The sequence below is a fragment of the Poecilia mexicana genome, unplaced genomic scaffold, assembly GCF_051168715.1.
Source record: "Poecilia mexicana isolate PSO_F unplaced genomic scaffold, ASM5116871v1 scaffold_3, whole genome shotgun sequence".
In the NCBI taxonomy this organism is placed as follows: domain Eukaryota; kingdom Metazoa; phylum Chordata; class Actinopteri; order Cyprinodontiformes; family Poeciliidae; genus Poecilia; species Poecilia mexicana.
Genome location: NW_028263372.1, coordinates 22427884 through 22447853, shown reverse-complemented (window position 1 = coordinate 22447853; position 19970 = coordinate 22427884). Strand labels below are relative to the sequence as shown.

At 38.4% G+C, this 19970-nt stretch overlaps 1 protein-coding gene across 2 annotated transcripts in view; it reads right to left on the bottom strand.

Annotated features, from left to right (window-relative positions):
• Positions 1-380: 380 nt before the first annotated feature.
• LOC106924102 (heterogeneous nuclear ribonucleoprotein C) overlaps positions 381-19970 on the bottom strand; it is a 46682-nt gene continuing 27092 nt past the window's right edge. For both annotated transcript variants that reach the window (XM_014997634.2, XM_014997633.2), the window contains exons 3-7: positions 9700-9750; positions 5231-5406; positions 4364-4477; positions 2224-2357; positions 381-1930 (exon numbers count right to left, since the gene is read on the bottom strand). In XM_014997634.2, the coding sequence (XP_014853120.1) occupies positions 1892-1930; positions 2224-2357; positions 4364-4477; positions 5231-5406; positions 9700-9750 (514 nt within the window). In that variant the 3' untranslated portion in view covers positions 381-1891. The remainder of the gene's footprint in view (positions 1931-2223; positions 2358-4363; positions 4478-5230; positions 5407-9699; positions 9751-19970) is intronic.

The window sequence follows — 19970 nt, the reverse complement described above, 5'->3', positions numbered from 1 at the left end:
ATGGAGCTGTAATGCATACAGATTTTTAAAAAAAATGTATCTGAGTTCTTTATCTGCTTCTGCGGTGCCAGGGATGATGTATTATCACGCAGATATTTAGAGTCATCGTTCAGAGAAATGGCTCCGCGAGGAAGAAAAAAGCTGCAGTTTGCAAACAGTTTGTGGAGTACGTGTGAGATTGCAGATAAATCAGGACTGGCAACGTGCGAATGTTACCGAGAACTGTCTCTTTACAGATGTGCTCTTTAATAAACACATCTGAGGACTGAAGTGAAAAGAAAGATTTGAGGTCATTTGGTAACAATTTGATCTGGACTCTGCTTTTCTCCTTCATGTTTAAAGTGTCCAAATCTAAGGAAAAACAAACTTGAACCTTGACGTCACTTCTTCAACCATTGTCTTTTATTCTTCTTCCATTTCTGTAATGGTCTGTCAAGATAAAAACATACCACAATGTGCTGCATACGTACTCGATATGAAAATACTTTCACTACAGTGACAACAAGTATCTTATCTTGATAGTGCAAACCAAAACATGTAACAACATAGGAATTAGATAATTATTTATAACATCATTAATTTCCTTAAAAAAGTACCACACAAGAAGTCCTAACTTAATATTTAGTTCCAAGAGCTAAGCAATTACAGTAAAGTATACAATAATGCACAATATTACACAATGATTGGGGCCTTTACACATTTCAAAGTGCCAAATATGTAGCAGAGGAGACCTGTAATATTTCACCAGCACACCTGTTGCGGAGGAAGTACAGTTCCTTACAAAAGTATTCATAACCTTTGACCTTTTTCCACATTTTGTCAAGTTTCAACAACCAACTTCACTGAATTTTATTGAGAGTTCATGTGAAAAACACGATGTAGAAAGTTATTATGAAATGGAAAGAAAATGAGACGTTTTCAAAAGATTTTCAACAGTAAAAATCAGAAAAGAGTGGAAATAGAGCCCCTTTCACTCTGCTACTCTTAAATAAATCCCTGTTGTCTTCAGAAGTTGAAACCAAAAGTGAGCTACTGGCCTACATGCACGACACTAACACTGCATGTAGTGTAGTGCATGTAGTGTCCGACACTACATGCACTACATGAAGGTGTGTCCATCAACGTGGACACACCTTCCCCACGGTAAAACATGGTAGGGGCAGCATCATGCTTTGGGTTTCCTTTGCTTCAGTCAGATTTGATGGAGAAATTGATAGAGCTATAAAAAAGAGAAACGTTTATAGGGGTAGACAGGCCTTCCAGCAGATAAGTGATCCTAAACATCCAGCCAGTTACAGTAGGATGGCTGATGTCATTAATGTGTTGTATGAAGTTGTTCTCCATCCAGCCTGATTTAATTCTTTCCTTTAAATCTGAACTGTTGTTTGAATTTTGAAAAGAAATCTGCAATGTATCTATGCAGTGATTAATGCTGTTAATTGTTCCGTTGCGTAAAGAAAAGACAAACCTAAGTAAAATACAGAGGGAGGCTTGTGACCAGAACTAATTCATTTTCCATCAGTGTGATTCATGGGGAGCATTGCTGTTCTTATTGATCCGTGCCCTCAGCGGAACCGATTCATTTTCAGTAGTGAGGCTTTAATCTTTACTCAGCTTCCAGCTTTAATTTACATTTACGTTATATATAGAATTACCTGTTTCTTTCAAGGTAATCTGAAATAATCTTGTTAATTCTATTCATGTTTTGTTGTTGCGTCCTTGTTTCAAGTAAAACCAAGCAGCTGCGGTAATAATAAATATGCTATCTGATCTGATATGTCCAGGCCGTGTTGAGCCTCTGTTGGTGGGCGTTAACTTGAAGGTTCAGGTTTCTCTTCGTCCATGTTTGGCACCTAATCCACGTCTTCTCCGTTTTCTTCATGTTTGTCCCTCATATTTCCTCCTCGGGGTCGGAGCTGTGGCTGCTCATCTGTGACAGACAAGCAGGCAAAAAGACAGACGTGGAGGCGGGGAGGTGAGAGGGAAAGACAAAGAGGAGCTTCATTAGCTGCCAGCTCAGAATGACTCAGGACATTTTTTCTTCTTCTGCGGAAGTAACTTGATTTCACAGACTTGGTTCATGTGAGACAGAAACTGGAATGTCTCACTCCAAACGACTACTTTAGAAAAAATAAAAAAAAAGAGCACCTTGCTCCTTAGTGGTGCAATGTTTGGGGGGTTTTCAAAGAATACAAGCAACACATGATGGTCATTGTCACACACCTTCATGTCGGGACTTTCCCTGTGGATCCGATGGCGGGAGCTAGGTGGGGAGAGCGAGGACAGGGAATGCTCCGGACTGCTGGGCGTCACCACATAGGACAAGCTGAGCGGACTGTCCTCTCTCAGCGGAGACTCTGGAAAACAGGATGAAGGAGATTATACCTCTCGGAGATGAGGAACTGAAATGAAGTATTTTTTGGTGAAACAGAGTGTAGAAAACGAGCTGTGACCCGCTGGCTTTCGTAGCGGATGACAGGCAGACCATCAGAGTGGAAGTGACAGGATGAAGGACAGATGTGGAAGTGAGTGGGAGGGAGGTGAGGATGCATGGTGACGGACAGACGAGTCAAATGATGACGGGGTAAATTAATATAATGATGAAAGCTATCAATCCATCAAGGTCATTCAGCAGCATCACACAAGACACAAGACACACACAAGACTTAGATTGCTCCACTGTGTGTCATTTGTGTTTCTGTAGATTATCAGTTTGTTTAAAGCTACAGTTTAAAGTCCGTTTTCAAACAGGATCACAGGATTTTGGCCCTTTCATTTGCATATTAAGCGCCTTGCAAAAATATTTATCTTGACTTGAACCAATTCATTTCTTTTCATGTTAAACCAAGAATGTCACTTTATTTTATTGAGATCAAATGTGACACACCAACACAACAAAGTGTACAACTGTGAGGCAAAAGGAAAATTATAAACAATTTTTAGTTTAACAACTAAAAATCTGGAAAAGTGAGGCATGCTAATGTATTCAACTACACTTTATCCTGCCGTCTTCACTGCAATGACACCATGACTTTTGGGATTTGTCTCTTCCACGTTTTCATGTCAAGAACCTGAAATGTTTACCCATTCTTCTTTGCATAAATCAATCTCATTCATATCGGATGGCGAGTGTCCGTGCACATCACTTGTGACATATATTGGCAATTAGATGTCGGTACAAACTTTGACTAGACCATTCTACCACAAGAATTAGCTGTAATCCTCACCATTCAACCCGGTTCTGGTTGCTCAGTACTGCTGTCCTGCTCAGTATTGAACACCATCGGTCCTCCTTTAAAGTCTGATCAGTTTTGCTGTCATCACTCAACAAAACCACGCCCACAGCATGATGCTGCTGTAGCACATTGTAAGAGTGGAATACATCATAAACATCATATAAAGTATATTTGTATGACTAGAGCATCTTTTTCTATGTTTTCTGTTTTAGCTTTCTCTTAATATAGGCATTTTTTTTTCTCTCCACTCCTCCAGCAATCCAACATTTGTTGTGTGCACAGGTAGTAGATGCGCTCTAAAAAATAAAATCTCCACCTCTGATGTGGACCTCTGCAGCTCCTCCAGGTCGGCTCTTGGCTACTTCTCACGTTAGTGCTAACCTTTCCTCAGTTTACGGGGAAAAGTCTTGTCTTTGGTATATATGCAGTTTTCTCTCCATTTGAGAAGGATGGATTAAAGGGTAACTGTAAAATGTTCAAAGCCTGGATGTTGTTTTATAACTTAGCTTTAAACTTGGTTCCTTGGCCTTCATGGTGCTTTGTTCCTTAATGTGCCAAAAAATTAACATTTAATTCCACACAGGTGTGGAGCTAACATACCTGGTGATTTCGAAAACTAATTCTTGAACTGCATTCGTCACATAGCAAATTTGAAAATGTTTCTGAATATTATTGCGAGGCAGTCAGTGTTACGCTTGCAAGCTGGTGTAATTAATGACAAACATCCACATGATGGCAGCAAAATCCACGCAGCATTTTCGGTAGCGCTCACATAGTTTCCTTATTTTACTCCATATTTTGCTTAAAACTATAGCTGTGCTAATCCACTGTGGCTAGTATTCAATTTGAAGCATATCATTACTGGATGATGGAAATAACAGGCTGATTAGTTGAAAGAGTTGTGGCTCCATTCATGCATAACATTTCCATCCTCCTCTGCCACTGCAGCACCAATTCTGAGTCATTACGATCTGGACTGGTGCCTGGCAGGACTAACCCAGAATGAATCTGAAAGCAGGCGCATCACACTGAGTCTGTTTTAAAGCGATTTTGATGCACCGATAGATTATCTATCGTTTGATCTCAAACCCGTGTGCCTCCGCCGTCGTTCTGAGTGAGCATCTCACCTTTGTGGTCGTTCTTCTGTGTGTCCATCCTGTCAAGGCTGTCAAGAAGCCCATCGATCTGTGTCTTTATCAGAGTCAGCTCTTTTTTAATCACCTGCAGCTCTTCCATCCCCACTGAAGGAAAGAGGGAGAGGGAGGTAAGCGACAATGGGAATTACAAAACCTGAAGTACCTTTCAGCAAAGGTTCAGGTCTAGCTAGTATTTTTTTAAAATTGCTGCAGCTTGGTTCAGCAATGATAATGTGTTTTAGGAGGAACAGTGCAGGTATTTGATTAACACTTTACATCAGTATGTTTATGTTTCAGGGTATGTTTTCTCATATGGCCTATATAATATTTTAGTTTGCTCAGGTATTTTCAGGCATCAATCACAAACTTGAGTTGTATGATTTTTTTTTTACCATATTCCCTCATCCCTTCCTCCTTCATCACTAATCCCTTCATCCTTCCCAGCGCTTCACTCATTCCACATTTTGTTACATTACAGCTTTATTACAATTTGTATTAGTCATCTCTGCAACCAACTTCCTTGAAGTCTGCAGAAACGGTTGGCTCCTTTAAGTCAGAACTAAAATTTACTGAAGCCTCTCCAAAGATTTAAATACTTTTTTTTTTTTTTTTTACAATTAGTTGTTTTCGTATTTTATTTCATATTTGCATTTTATTGTTTTTGTTTATTTTTATATGATGTTTGCACAAAGTTTTGTCATGTTTTCTTCATCTTTGGTCCTTAATTTATAAGAGTTGGAACCTAAAGCTGGCTTCTCTATCAAATGCCTCTGTTACAGCTACCAGGTAGTATTTTTCTTCCACACCGTTTTTTGAAAAGCTTAAGTGAATCTGCCTCGGCCCATTCATATTACTCACACTTGGCTGTGTTTGAACTTGTGGAGTGGGCTCTTGAGCTCTTAGAGTGGGTTCTGTCTCGACTGCGTCTGTGCCCACTGGAGTAGGAGTAGGAGGAGGAGCGGGATCTCTTGGCCACACTTGGTCCTGAAGGGACAGGAGAGAGGGAGGCTGGCACACGCTGATAGTCACACGCCCTGCAAATTAAGCAGACAGACAGTTTTCAAAGTAACTTATATTTAATTGCGACTGTATGCAACCAGTTTTGTCTGTGTAGCACGTAAAGCTTTGATACGGTCTAATCCAAGTGAGGTGGAAGCGACACATTTAGCCACAAACAAGAGAAAATCTAACAGATTCTGAACTAAAACATTCATTAGATCAGGAGAAAAGACCATGTGTCTCATTTCACTGTTCTCAAATTTTAAAATTATTTATTTTTAGAAAATTTTTGTGTGTATGTGTTTTGTGCACACATACACACAATTAAGACCAAAATTGTTCTTTTATCAATACAAACAAGTTTCTTCTGACTGTAAGAGAGCCTAATGTTTTGGCACAACTCACCTAAAGTCCCGACTTTGTTCTGACAGAGAAAATGTGGCGAGAGCTAAAGATATGGGTGATGGCACGGAGGCCTTCCAACCTCGAAGACCTGAATTTCATCACTACATATACAATAAGCTAATCAGTAAGTATTAATAGGGTTTAATCCTGTTTTGCCATAAAAGATTTTCTATTGATTACTGAGAATGATGTGGTTTTAGATGTCACTCTATAACAAAATGTAGGAAAAAAACAAACAAATGAATAGTTTTTGTTATTTTTTCAAAACCCGCAGCTCTTTTTGAATTATTTTACTGTTCTTTTTAGAGATTCCTGTCTTATTGCTTATCAAAAGAAAAACCTATTGCAGAAAAATAATTTTACATTACATTTAAATCTACCACAGGTATCACAGCCTTTAGCCCAACTCTATATGTAATAAAGGTCAATACTTCTGATTTGTTCAGCAGGTAGAAAATCATTAATGGCCTAAACACTTCAATTATTTAATCAATATTCAACACAAAGTCAAATGCGCTAACATTTATTCTATTGTACTCAGCCAAAAGCAGCAGACTGTAGACATTGAAAGAGATGAAATAAACTAGGTAAAATGAGACGGCAGCTATTAAAACAAATACGCATCTTTGCACCGTTCCTTTGTTTTTTTTTTTTTTATTATTTTGTCTCCAGAGGAGAAGCGTGAAAGTGTTTCCTCTGGCGCCGGTCTCCTCTCTGTGGACCGCTCCATGTCTCTATCTGTCACTGAATGTAATTGGTTCTGTCAGGGCCAATCAATAGCGCCCCGCCAGGCTGGTAGTGCTGCAGACAGTGGGTGTATCACAGTCAACCTCTATAGTGGTTACAGAAATGACACTTTGTGCATAGCTGTTTCTGTGGAGAGAGAAATATGGTGGCGATTTAAAGTAATAAACAAATAAAAAGAAAATACTCAGTACTCACTGACCCACTGAGTAGGTGAAACACAAGCCACAAGATCAAAGTTTACCGTTTAGAGCTTCGTCTGCACTCAGTAGTGCACCCTTGGTAAAAAGCAGCGTAAAGTACTTATTAATATTTTATTGCAGTAACATAGTCTCACACGGAAAAATGTTGTAAAAACCAGCAGAAAAATACACAACAGCAGCATTTTGTTTATAATTTATACTTCTTAAAGTTGATCAGAATGTCTAGGGACTTTTAATTATTAATCCACATTTCCTGGGTATAAATACAATATGATATAGTGATAATTCTCTATGAGCCACTAGCCTGGATAAGCCTGGACATTTACTCATCTCTCTATGATGTGACAAAGTTGGAGCCCAGCTGCATTTCAGACTTTAAATGTATTGGGCAGTAAAGATGCAAAATCAGTTTATCTTGAAATGTCTAAAAATCAGACGTATTTAAAAATGAAAATTCGGTAAGGGTGCAAATACTTTTTTCCACAGCACTTTGTAAAGTCAATCTGGGTATTAATCAGAAGCAGTGAGCATCCAAAAAGAGAACTTAAATCATGATGGTGAAGTAGATTCGCTGATTGAGTTGACATTGAGTCGTAGAGCTGTGAACTCATTTCTGTGTTTTGTTGTTTTCTGAGAAGCTGTAAATGAGACCAATGCACACACTGCGTCGTAGTGCACCTCCATAACGGAGCGTCACATGGATGAAGTGCATCAGGACACCATAACTGAGTGAGTTTACATGATTTGAGAGCCGTCTTGTTCTCAGGGAGCACCGGGAGAGTCGGCAACCAAAGACTTTTTGGAGTTTAAAGGCTTTCGGAGCGGTTTGCAGGGGGCAGATACACAACGTGATGTTACACCGGCTTTGAAGTGTCATCCCAGAGAAAGGAAGCTCAGACAATGAGAGAAAGCAGACGGGTGAGGATTACAGAAAAGTGTGTGGGCGTATGTGTGTGAGAGAGTGTTTGTCTCTGTGGATTAGACCGTGCATGTAAAGCAGCTTTGTCAGCTAGAGCTGTTATCAGTGTGCTGAAAGACACTTTACTTTTGTGTTTGAACAACAGGACAGTCCACCAAAAGACTAATTTCTCTCATCCTCACAAAGTGACGCTGTCAACAACACTGAAACACAAATGCATGCGTCATGCACGCTCACACGCACGCATAGACTTCACAGATTTAAACCTAGAGGGATATGCATATAAAAATAAATATTTCATTTTTTGCTATACACATTCCCACACACATGCATGCACACGCACACACACACACTCACACGGCGCTGTCTGTAGTGTTAGCCAGTAGCACAGAAAATAATCAGGCACTGTGTTAGACACAAATTGAAAATCAGTGGCGAGTGTTCCCCCTAAACAGAAAGAAAATGCAAAAGAAGAAGAAAACAAAAGAGGAAAAAAAGATGACAGTGGAGCAAAATTGACATTAATTTAAGCAACTGATGAACAAACTTAGAAAAAAAAAAGAGAACTGATAGAAAGAGATGCACATTAACTGTGTGTGTAAGTGTCCTTATGCATTGTGACCGTTTCCTGTTATTCAGATGTGCTGAGTGCAGCAGTTAGAGTTTGGGCCTGAGGGATGGAGGGCTCTCCCAGAGCAATTTTAGTAGATGACTGATTACATGGAGCCACTCACCACCTCGTCCACCTGACTGCCGAGCTTACAGTGCAAACATTTTAACCGCTCAGCCAAGAAGTTATGATACTTACTCAACAATAATGCTCACACAGTTTTACAGAGACATGTCTTTATGGTTGTCAACTTGTCCAGGCAGCGAGACGGAAGGAAAATCAAAAGGAAAACAACTTCAATTTTTTCCACTTCCGTTTTCTCTGATGTTCAGATCTGAACTGTGAACTGGGAGGAATATCATCACTTGTAGATTGATACTTATTTTTCTTCCTTGTTTATTCATTAACAAGATGTGAAAAATTATTATTACACCATTTAAATGTGTTGGATGTAATAATGCCCTTGAAAATTCTTGAATGACTATAGAAAATGTGAATGTTAAACTACAAATGAACCATAATTGAACAAGAACACTAATTAAAGATCAGATTTAATAATATTTGATAATACTGATTTGTGAAAATTCCAGTATTTTTTTTACAAAATTTTCTGTTTGACACTGTAAGGCATCATTTTATGTTTAAATCAAATTGATCTAAGAGGAGAGCCTTGTGGGATCCCTTTGGCAGGACAACTTGTTCCTAATTAAACCTTGATATGTAAGACATGACAAAGATTGGGTATCTGATTTAAATCTGGACTTTGAAAGGGCTCTTCTGATAGGAATATGTTTATCTTAACAGTTATTAAACCCTTAAGTCTAATTTCATGTTGTTTTTAGCCCAGAAATTGAACCTCCTTCCACATTTTTGGTGTCTCTCCTCAATATAATACAAGTAGTACTCATGGCTACTACTTGTAAATGGGCATGTTTAAGTGGAATAAATGTTTCTGCATCCACCCATTGGTTTACACCTTACAAATACCAAAATATAAAACCAAATGCTGAGTAGGGTGTGCTGTAAAGAACAACACACATCCCTGCAGTAGAGCATGAAAACATCTGAACAAAGCGGTTCTTAAAAACCTTCGAAACATTTGACTGTCATGGAGCCACCTTGTTGTTTTGTTAGGCAAGTGAAGCTGGGTCTTTTCCCTTTCAGTCAAATGTCTTTTTTATTAAAGCACACAGTGTTTTCATCCAATCCACAACCAGGAGTTGTGCTGACAGCGGATTTGCAGCTGTCTCTATAAAGGGAAGTGTATCTTTTGCAGGTTTGCAAATGTTTAATGTTTGATTGTGACTGCTAAGAGGCAACCCTGAACCGAGACAGAATGATGGACAGCCTGAACGCAGACAGAAATCAAGAGCGTAAAATCTTGTTGCTTTCTGTGACACACAGACATGCAGTGAGGTGTGTGAGAGACCCGACTTTCTGACAGTACCTGTCGTAGTAATCCTCGTGGTAGCTGTCGTAGTCCAGATCAAACTCTGACCTGCAGAACAGGGAGAGATAAAGTCAGATCAGATGGTTGGATAAAATGCTTGCAAAACTTTGATGAGGCACGTTTGTTGCTGCTGTCATTGATTTCAGTTAAAGGCTGTAATTTGTTGAGGATTTAGTGGGTAAATGTGAGTGTGAACACAGTTGTTTTGTTTTTTTGCTGCAGGCTCTTCATCTGGAAAAAAAAAAAACAAAAAAAAAACACTGCCCTCATGGTCTCCAGCCAGCTGGAAGAAAACATTGGGTTTTCTTTTTCTGCTGCGGCATCCAGGTGGAAAATCCATAAAAATTGGATCGCGCTGCAACCGTATCACCCACTGAACACATCGATGTTTAAGCTCGGTGTGGTGAGCCGCACAAACCATGAGCAAGAGAGAGACGGGAAGAACGAAAGGCAAATGAATGATCTGACAGTTAACTTAGAAACACTGGTATGGTTGATGCATACCTGTAAAAAAAAAAGAAAAAAGAAAAAAAAAGGGACTCGAGGAAGAGAGAACAGTGACACTAAGCTCCAGCGAGAGCACATTCTGGTGTGTCAGACCTCATCGTTCCTCCCAAATCCCTGCAATGAGTCTCTATTAATCCCTGCATGTGGCTCACCATCCCTCAGTCTGCTTCTCTGTCTCACTGACTCTGTCCTCATCATTATGTCCCTCTTTTTTTAAAGCTGACGTCAGTCTCTGCATTAAAACTATAAAACTGCCATTAAATACGTGTTTAATAAAATCACCGTAAGGTTTTAACATGTGGAATATTCATCTGTCTTTTGCATGCAAAGTGACCGACAGCAAAGACAGAAGCTGATGCAGTGAAGCCGCCGTAATGGACAGAGATTTCTCTACTGGTTTGTCATGAATCCAAAGGCATCCGAACACCCATAAGATCTAGGAGACATGTCCGACCATGGCTGTGCTGCATCGGAAGAAAAATCAAACTGACTCATAAGATGGTATATAGTGAGAATATATGACTAATAAAATGTCCAATGAAACAGCAAAAGTGGAAAATGTTTCATCCATCCATGGGTACTTTCTAAACGGGATAAACACAAAGGAGCAGACAAAAGTCTGACATTTTATACATTGTTTGATTTTGTGGAGATTATTACGGACAGTGTTATGGAACCCAGTGGCTTGAAAAGCAGCACAGTTTTATGGCTACTCAGCAATATCAACCTATTCAAGTAGTTTTATTGTTATATAGTTTGTCTATCCATTTTCTGCACTGGATTATCCTTTGTTGACAAATATAAGAAAATATTGATGAAAATGAAAATATTAGAGTACTTAAACTGTTAAACTTACATTCAGCTCACATTTTTGTTTGTTGAAGAGCAATAAGCTAAATTTAATGCTGAGGAATGCGCTGTATGTTGTTATTTTTGTACATTTAAATATAAATGATAAAGATCTATTTTATGTTGCTCATTTTTATATTAACAGAAATAGATCTTTGAAAACTTCTCTCATATCTTTCCTACTGAATAAACAATCGTTTATCAATTTTAGGGTGATCCTACTGGTGGCTCCACTCGTTTTCAACCTCTGTCATATAAATGGAGGGCGCTAAAGAGAGCACTTTACATTATTAAAGCCACAAAAGTGTTCAAAAGAAATGAGAAAACAGCAAAGGGGAAACTCTCGCAACCTATTTGTGTAATTGTGTGAATCTGAACTCCAGACTCATTTTTGGATCAGATCGTTATCACATTTTCTCAAACTCTGCTCTCACTGTCTCTCCACTGTCTCATGCCAACTAGTTTGCTGAGCCCAGGGGACAGAAAACCTGCAAATAATTTATAACAAGAGCTCATTTACTACGAATGTAATGTGCAATTTCAGTCCAATTTCAAGGCGGCCTTTTTGTTGTCCCATTTCGTACAGAAATGGTCCCTGCGTTGTTATAGCTCTCCCTGTCAAGCTACATGAAACATCTTTGTCTTCCATTTGAGGATTCAATATTATGAAGGCATTTCTGGCCTTTTACATCTTGTTCCTGTAAAAAAAAAAAAAAAATCCATGTGGGAGAGGAACAGAGCACTGAGACAAGCTGCAAATCCTCAGCTTCTCAACTAGGCTGACCTTTGTCTTTCTGAGTGGATTCATCTCGAAGAGAAACAGAAAATAACAGTCATTCAACGAAATCCTCACTGAAGGGGAACCGAACCGCTGCTCGGTTTCTGTTCAGGGCTTTTGCTTTGTGGATTTCTATCTTGGGATCGAGTGTTTGCTGGACAAACTGTCATTCGGTGAATAATCTCTTTGGAAAAAAAATAAATAACGTCAAATAGTAATAACTCTTTTGTGATGTTCTACTTGTAACGGTCTGAGTTCGACTGTTATACTCTAATCAGCGATTTGCTGGCAGAACTACAAATTATTACTAACAGAACTCAAAAGTGCACAAAATACGTCTATAGTTTAATTCAGTGATTGTTTCATGTGGGATTAAGCAGGTCCTGTGACCTGATCCTCTCACAGCAGCATAGATTAGGTCACTATTGTAATAAATCAATTTATTGCTTGTCCCTTTGTAGCAGGCACTCTTGAAAATGCATCTAACCAGGATGCCAGTGTTACATGTCTACTAACGGTGTGAAAACAGTGAAAACACAATCATCTTCAGTGCAAGCCGTGTGAAAAAGAAGATTGAAAGTCAACAATTTTGAGAATAAATGAGATGTTTAAAATAACCAATTTTATTTATGAATAACTTTAAAAGAACCACAGAAGAAACAAAGGGCTGCATGTAACTGTGCACCATAAACATACGAAACTAAAACATATAAATATGACGTAAGATGATAAAACATTAAACACAAACAAAACAAACAAATTTTCGCTGATGTTAAAGGAATAAAAATGGGTTTCAAGACCAGTTTCAAAAGCAGGTAGTGAATAAAGCTCAGTGCTGTGGAGGGGTAATTTATTCCACTGCTGAGGAGTTGCACTAGTGAAGGCCCTGTCCGTCTAAACTTCCTCCTAAACCTTGTACCTGCAGGAGGTGAATGTGTTGCAAGAGCATTCAGACTTTCAAAAAAAAAGTAAAATAAACTCTAAAATTAACAGGCAATGTAATTAAGGTTTTATGAGTACTAATTAAAAGCGTTTTGAAGCAGCTGCAGACGAGGACGACTGATTCACCCAGACATAAAGTCTATCGCAGAAATGAAATAAAATCACTGTTTCAAAGAGTTGCCAGAAAAGTTTGTTTTTTTTCTAATTCAATTCAAAAATACATTATTTATCCGAAGGGGAAGTTAAATGTTACAATCTAAAAGCAACTCATATTAGATGGTTGTGGCTGTGGGAAGGAAGGATGTTATGTAGCAGTCTGCATTAGAGCGAATTTGAAGAAGCCTCTGACTGAAGACACTTTCCTTTTTTATGACAGTCTCATAAAGAGGATGCTCAGGGTTGTCCACAATTTTCGTGATTTTATTTTCACCACCGTCCAGAGATTCCACATTAGTAGTCAGAACAGAACCATTTGACCAAATTGTAAAAGCAGGACTTTAAAACTGGTCTAAGTTTAAAAACATACAAATTGTCAATATTTGGTTTCATAGTCCAAACGTGGAGTCACTGGGACCGCTTGGTCCAAATACCATCACCTCTGTTTTCATTTCATAAAACTTTAAGAACTTCAGGAACAGTTGAGCTTAAATATCGTAAAGCTTTTGCAATAGAAAGCACCACGCTTACATAACAGCTAATTGTTTGCTCAGCGGACAGACCAATATTTAGTGTGATAGATTTAACAGTGCATAATATCATAAACAAATATTTAATTCTTCATTGTTTGTAATGATGGCCGGGTATTGTCGCTGAGTTGGAGTAATGGCACGTTGTCAGAGTTTTCACTTGATTTAGTGGAGATAAATCTTCCACAGGTAAGTACAGCCACCTTAAACAACAATTACATGCAGAGAAAGCAGCCAAGCGCCTCGGCCAGCAGAGAGAGAGAACAGCAGCAGATGGACAGCGGGGTCACTAAAGGCTAATTAATTTCTTTTCATAATTTCTCAAGTGCCAAAGCAATCCATTAGACGTGCTTGGCAATAAATCATCTCGGCCACAGCATGCCTCTGTGTGTGTTTTGTGCTCACCAGTAAAACAGCAAGTTGTTTTTGTGAACAGGACATCTCAGAGATTCCTTCCAGCATGCAGAATTCAACTAAGGCAAGAAAACATCAGTATTTTACAGATTCAAGGGGAATGGGGAGGGTGGGGATACCCAGAAGGTGTTTGAGATGAAGTATTGACATGTTCAAATGGTTTAAAACTTGACAGATGCAATAAAAATGTAGGTGACAGAAAATCAATGACTCGCATTTTTCTGTTTTTTTCCTCTCATTGATTTTTTGGACACGGCGACATCTTTGCTGACAAATAATCATTCATTCTTTTATATTAAGGTTTTGTCCGATTAGAAGATTGTTTGTACTATTTTTGATGGCTTAAGTGATATTTAGAATCAATGGGATAATTTAAAAGTCATAATATTCCAACAGACAAAGAAAATCATTTCAATAATAGGAGATTAGCTCTTCAAACTGTGTGTTTGTTTTAAAGTCTCAAACTGCAAAGTCAAACTCAAGACCCACAGGCCAAATCTCAAGGCTTTAGAGGACCACAAAATAAATACATTATTTTTATTATGCCACGTTATATTAACGTGAAAAGATGCTCAATATAATTTCACTAGAAGGACTCATCATTCAGTAAAAGCTATATTTTAACAGTTTGTTAATACCGTATTTTCCAGACTATAAAGCGCACCTTAGTATAAGCCGCATCTACGAAGTTTTTTTTAAATTCTGGAAATGTACATATAAATAAGCCACACCGGGCTATAAGCCGCTGATATCTCCGCCACTCTCGGTTTTTCACAAGGACGCAGTCTCCAACGCCGAACCATGGATTCGTTCACGCCGAGCTTACGTGCGGATCGATAAAGCTGCATCATATGAACGTCTTCGTGTGGTTTCCATGATGAGAGGGTATGAGTTTGAAAACATTTCTCTGTCGTGCCTGCTGCTGGCATGTGCTTGTTCTAAATGAAAATTAGTGCTTTCTTCTTTGATTTCCAATTTTGACTTTAAAATTATTCACTTCCTGCTAAAGAGCCCCCTGGTGGTTGAAGAAAAATCCACAGAAAAGCCGCAGTGGGATATAAGCTGCATGGTTCAAAGCGTGGGGAAAAAGTAGCACTTATAGTCCAAAAAATACGGTAGATAGTTTTATTAATTCATTTTCTCACAATCAGCACTTTGAGGACATGCATGACATTGATGTGGCCCTGCATCATAATTAGTTTGACATCCAAATAAATGCAAAATTAAAATATGTGCCTAATGAAAAACCTATTGGTATTTTTAAAAATGTATGGATATTGAATCATTTTTCTATAGTTCATAATGATGGTAGCGACTGGACCAAGATAAGGCAGAAAGCCCAGTGGCTTCAGAGGAAAGGTCAGGCTAAGGTAAATGATTTTTATTTCTGTCTTTTTTTTATATATATAAAATTTAAAAAGAAGACGCTTATGCTGAAATACAAATAAATAAATCTGCCATCCCTACGTTCTTCCCATTAGGACATTCACATGATTACAACAGAATAACGAGAGCATCAGGAGATACAGGAGATGTCGCACAGAGAGGCAATCTCAAAAATTAAACCCAAAATGGACTTGCTATGCGCAGATCATCTTTTGAGATGGTCAGTCAGAAATACTGCATATTCATTACTGCATGTTAGAAATAAATCTTACACTGACTAATGTGTTTTAATAAAGGTCAACATTAAATAAGAAATGTGTTATATTGTTATATTTAGCTGTTTTCACTATGGTTTGTACTTGGTAGGTCTAACTGCATAACTCCTTGAGAAAGACATTTCTCTTGCACTGTTTATAAGGTTTCAGCACTTCTACCTGATGACAATGTCTAACATTACACATATTTACATATCTTACCTATCTTTTGCAATCTAAATATGCACTACACAGTATTGGAAAATATATTGACTGAAATCCCTCCTAACCTGCTGGAATCGGTAGACAAAGTTACAAAAAACGTTCCTACACTGATTTAGTATGAGAGTAACAGCAGGAGAAGGACAATTTGTTTGTATTATTTAAATAAACTGTTCACTTTTCTCTTTGTTAGCATATAATTAAGTGCCCAAAGTCACTTAATTATAGAAAAAAAATTGAGAAAAAGTTGATTCTTTTTTTGTTTAGCCAAGTTTGAAAAGATCTCACTCCATCAGAGGTTCATGTTTTCAAGAGAATAATGCCCAACTCTCAACTTCAGATAAGAAGCAACAAAACATCTTTATCCTCATGCTCCTCCAGCTTACACTTCAAACCACTGTGTTTTTGCTCAAACTATGTGGTGCCATCTGTTCTTTTGTGCTTGAAGAAATACAGAGGACACAGTAAACCAACACTGACCTTGGACTAGAAATAACACACCAGAAACATTTTCTTACTCAAATCATCAACTTTAATTGAGATTAATGCTACACTCACAGAGAACAGGACTGTAATGCAAAGTTTAGTCTAAAATCATAATCACTGCCTCTTCTGTCTCAAACGCTGAACTGAAAGGCCAATTTGCATTCTTCCTTTATGTAATAAGACACACGATAGCTTTGGGAATGTTTAACATTTGGCAAACATAATAACCCAACAGGATCAAGTTACAGTGTGAGTGATGAAAATGTGTAGAAAAGTAAACCAATAGAGTGATTTTGGTTTCAAGTGAGGAACAGAGTGAATAACTGAAAGAACGCAAAATTATTCAGATTATTATTCTCCAGGTTTTCTCTTAATCAATTCCTGTTGAAACCTAAGCTGTGACTTTCTGAGCCTAACGTTATTTATGATCTTATACAGATTTTGGTGGCCATGTCACCTCCTCACCTTCATGTTTAACAAAGCTGATTGGTGCTGATCTGCTGATTTGGAGAGTTTTTGGTGGGGGTTTTGAGAATTTTGTCCTTCATTCAAATGATCCTCGCCTCTCTGGAAGCCTCCTCTCAGACCAGACAACTGATGAGCCTTTGAGGAGGTTTTGGTGTAAGAAGCTAATAGGTTGCAGCTGCAAAGTATCAACGAGTTTTATCACAATAATGATGTTCTTTATATGAACAATTATGTAGGAGATCAAGAAAACACTAATTCCTTTGAAAATGAGCCTATTCATTTAAGAAGGCTGCTCTAATAGCTGAGTTAGGGATTCATTTGGGATAAATCGTGGAATCAGGCAGGCAGGCAAACAGTTTCTGCAGATAGATGGTCAAAATTAAGAAGTGCGTATCACTTCACATTCTACCTTTGTGACAACAAAAGGTTTGTATGCTTTGTTCTTATCATCACCCTGACATCAATCCCCAGTATCTGGTAAGGTCCATTGGACATGAGTTAAAAATGTGTCTCCCATAATGCATCGCTACTTGTTTCCTGCTTTCCGAGGCCGTGGTGGATACTGAATCTAGTTACCGCGGCTCCTAAAGCACAGTGGTTTACATAATGTGGATGAGCAAAATTTCAGTTACATAAAAATGTATGGAAAGCATAATGCAGTACAACAATCAAGAAAGAGCACAACCCACACCTGCACAGAGAAACTGAAAACAGCATGAGTGGAGAGGAAAATTATATTATGTCTGAAAAACTATGCAAAGTCATTTTCCCCCTTGGCTTTAAAAGAAATTAGAAGAAAACTGGGAGTGTTGGTGGACTGACAATTAGTGGAGAGACGTAAAGAGAAAGAAGAGAGACTGTTGGATTTTGACCATGATCAAAATGAGAGCAGAGAGGCTTTGATGAGGGAGGAGAGGAAGATGAAGAGAGAGCTGGTAGCTTGTTTGCCCTCTCAGACACTCTCTAAGGACAGACTCTGAGCTAATCTCTGTCCGCTTCTGCTTTCATTTAATCACTGTCACTATTTGTCTCTCTGCTACACTCACACTCGGTATATTTCTCTTAACTGCTCTTGTTTCTTGTAAAAATATATCAGAGTCTCCTTGCACAGCAAACTGCCCTTTAAACACACTTATATCCAATGAAACATGGATTACAGCCATTTGTGCAGCTTTAATATTTAATTTGTCTTGATTGTTCAGGAATACTGATCTCTGAAAATGCATGCAGTATATGAAATACTTTTTACTGATTTTTTTTGTACCTTTTAATGAAAATCTGTACTGCTTGTTCTGTTAGAAGTTATAATGACAAGCGAAAATAACTTCCACATGGATCCATTTTGCAGTGTTTGGTGCTTGTTGTGACCTTGTTTGCTGTACATTTGAGGCATAATATAATTTCCACTGCTATTCAAGGGATAATTTATTATAGTTACATCAGCAAAGATAGATGTAACCAATGTCTTAGCAACTGGTGGATTTTAAGTGCATGATATATATGTTTGGCTTTTTACACATTTGTACTTCTGTCAGTTTTGGTCCTCCACAGAGATCAAAGTGTTGTTGAGTATTTGAATTCTCCAGTCAAAGACAAAAATTAAATCCAACTTAGAATAAGTGTTGAAAGTTGCTAGACTGTTAGCTGATCAGTGGAGACGTGTCCTCTGGAGTCATAAATCAATCCTCTGTGTCTGACACTCCAATGGACATGTCAGCTAGGAGCTGTTGCCATAGCAACAGCTCCTAGCTGAGTTCATTGTGCTAAGTGTAACATTTGGTGGAAGGAGGATTATGGTGTGGCACTGTTCTTAAGGTTTTGGGTTCAGCCCTGGGTTTTTTTTTCCACTGAAAGGAAGTCCTAATGAATCAGCACAAGCAATCCTCCCAACTTTGTACGAACAGTTTGTTGAACGTCCCTTCCAGTTTCAACACGACTGTGCAACAGTTCATAAGCATAGTTCATCAAAATATGGAAGAGTACCTGCTGAGGAAGTAGTTCACTGGCTTATACAGTCTGGATTTCAACCAGAGAGAACAACTTTGGGATGAATTTAAGTAGAAACTACAAGTCGAATTCTTCTCATCCAACAACAGCGTCTGACCTCACAAATGCTCTTCTGGGAGAATAGTCAAAAACTCACAGACACAGGTCCAAACAGATGCAAGAGGTGGTTCATCATAATATTTGACCGTATGGGTTAGCAATGGAATATCTCTCAAGTTTAAGTGTATGTGAAGCAAATATTTTGGCAATATGATTTCAACCAAAACATTTGGAATAAACTGAAAAAGCTTTGGACTGCAGTTGAACAGAATCTACAGTTGCAAAAGGTTTGTTTGCCATAGGAATGGATTTTTTTTTACTTTTCTACATAAATGACTAGGTAAGTTAAATTGCTATACAGATACAATTTGCTAAACCTATGACATTGTATTATATAACCATATGTACCATTTATACTACCAAAACTATCTTACTTATATTACTACAATAAATATATGCACTAACACAGAAGTACCTACAGAAATAGACATGGTTTCAGCCGAACAACTTTGATATTTCCAGGGAAACAACTTAAACGTGCGGTGATTACACACTTTGCTGCTTCAATCAATGATACATATTGCAGTAGCCAATCAATAATCTGGTTCTACATATCTATTACTGCTTGGTCCACTGGCCTGCAGAGTAATGGCAAGCCAAGGAGCTCATAATTTAATTCCCAACAGGCATCAAGGTTAAATTACAACCTTGGAAAAATTTATTCACTCTGAGGAATGGCAGCAGGTTGGTAAAGGCGGTGTGTCAGACTGCACTCAGTCGTCCTCTCTTTACTAAACAGCTGACAGTCCTTCGGGTCTGATTGCAGAGTCACAATCGGAAAGAGGCACATTAGATTAGTTCATTGATAGAGAGGAGCTGCGGAGTGCTGCAGCAGCAGGAAGGCACCGAGCAGACCCCAGAAGGATGGCAAAGGCGGCGCATAAAAGACAGAACATTGCCGACAACAGAGAGGATGCAGGTTTTTTTTTCCCCGACATCTCCTATCACATCTATGCAGATGACATCCAGCTATATGCATCTTTTAAACCGCACCAGCTGGATAGGCTTTCCACCCTCGTCCAATGTTTATCTCGGATCAGTGACTCGCTCTCCAGCAATTTTCTGGTTTTAAGTTTCAACAAGGCACAGACCCTACAGCTTCTGGTCACCCACTTACTATAATCAATCAGATTGTTACTTCTTTTAGGCGGTAATCAAGTCCCATATAAA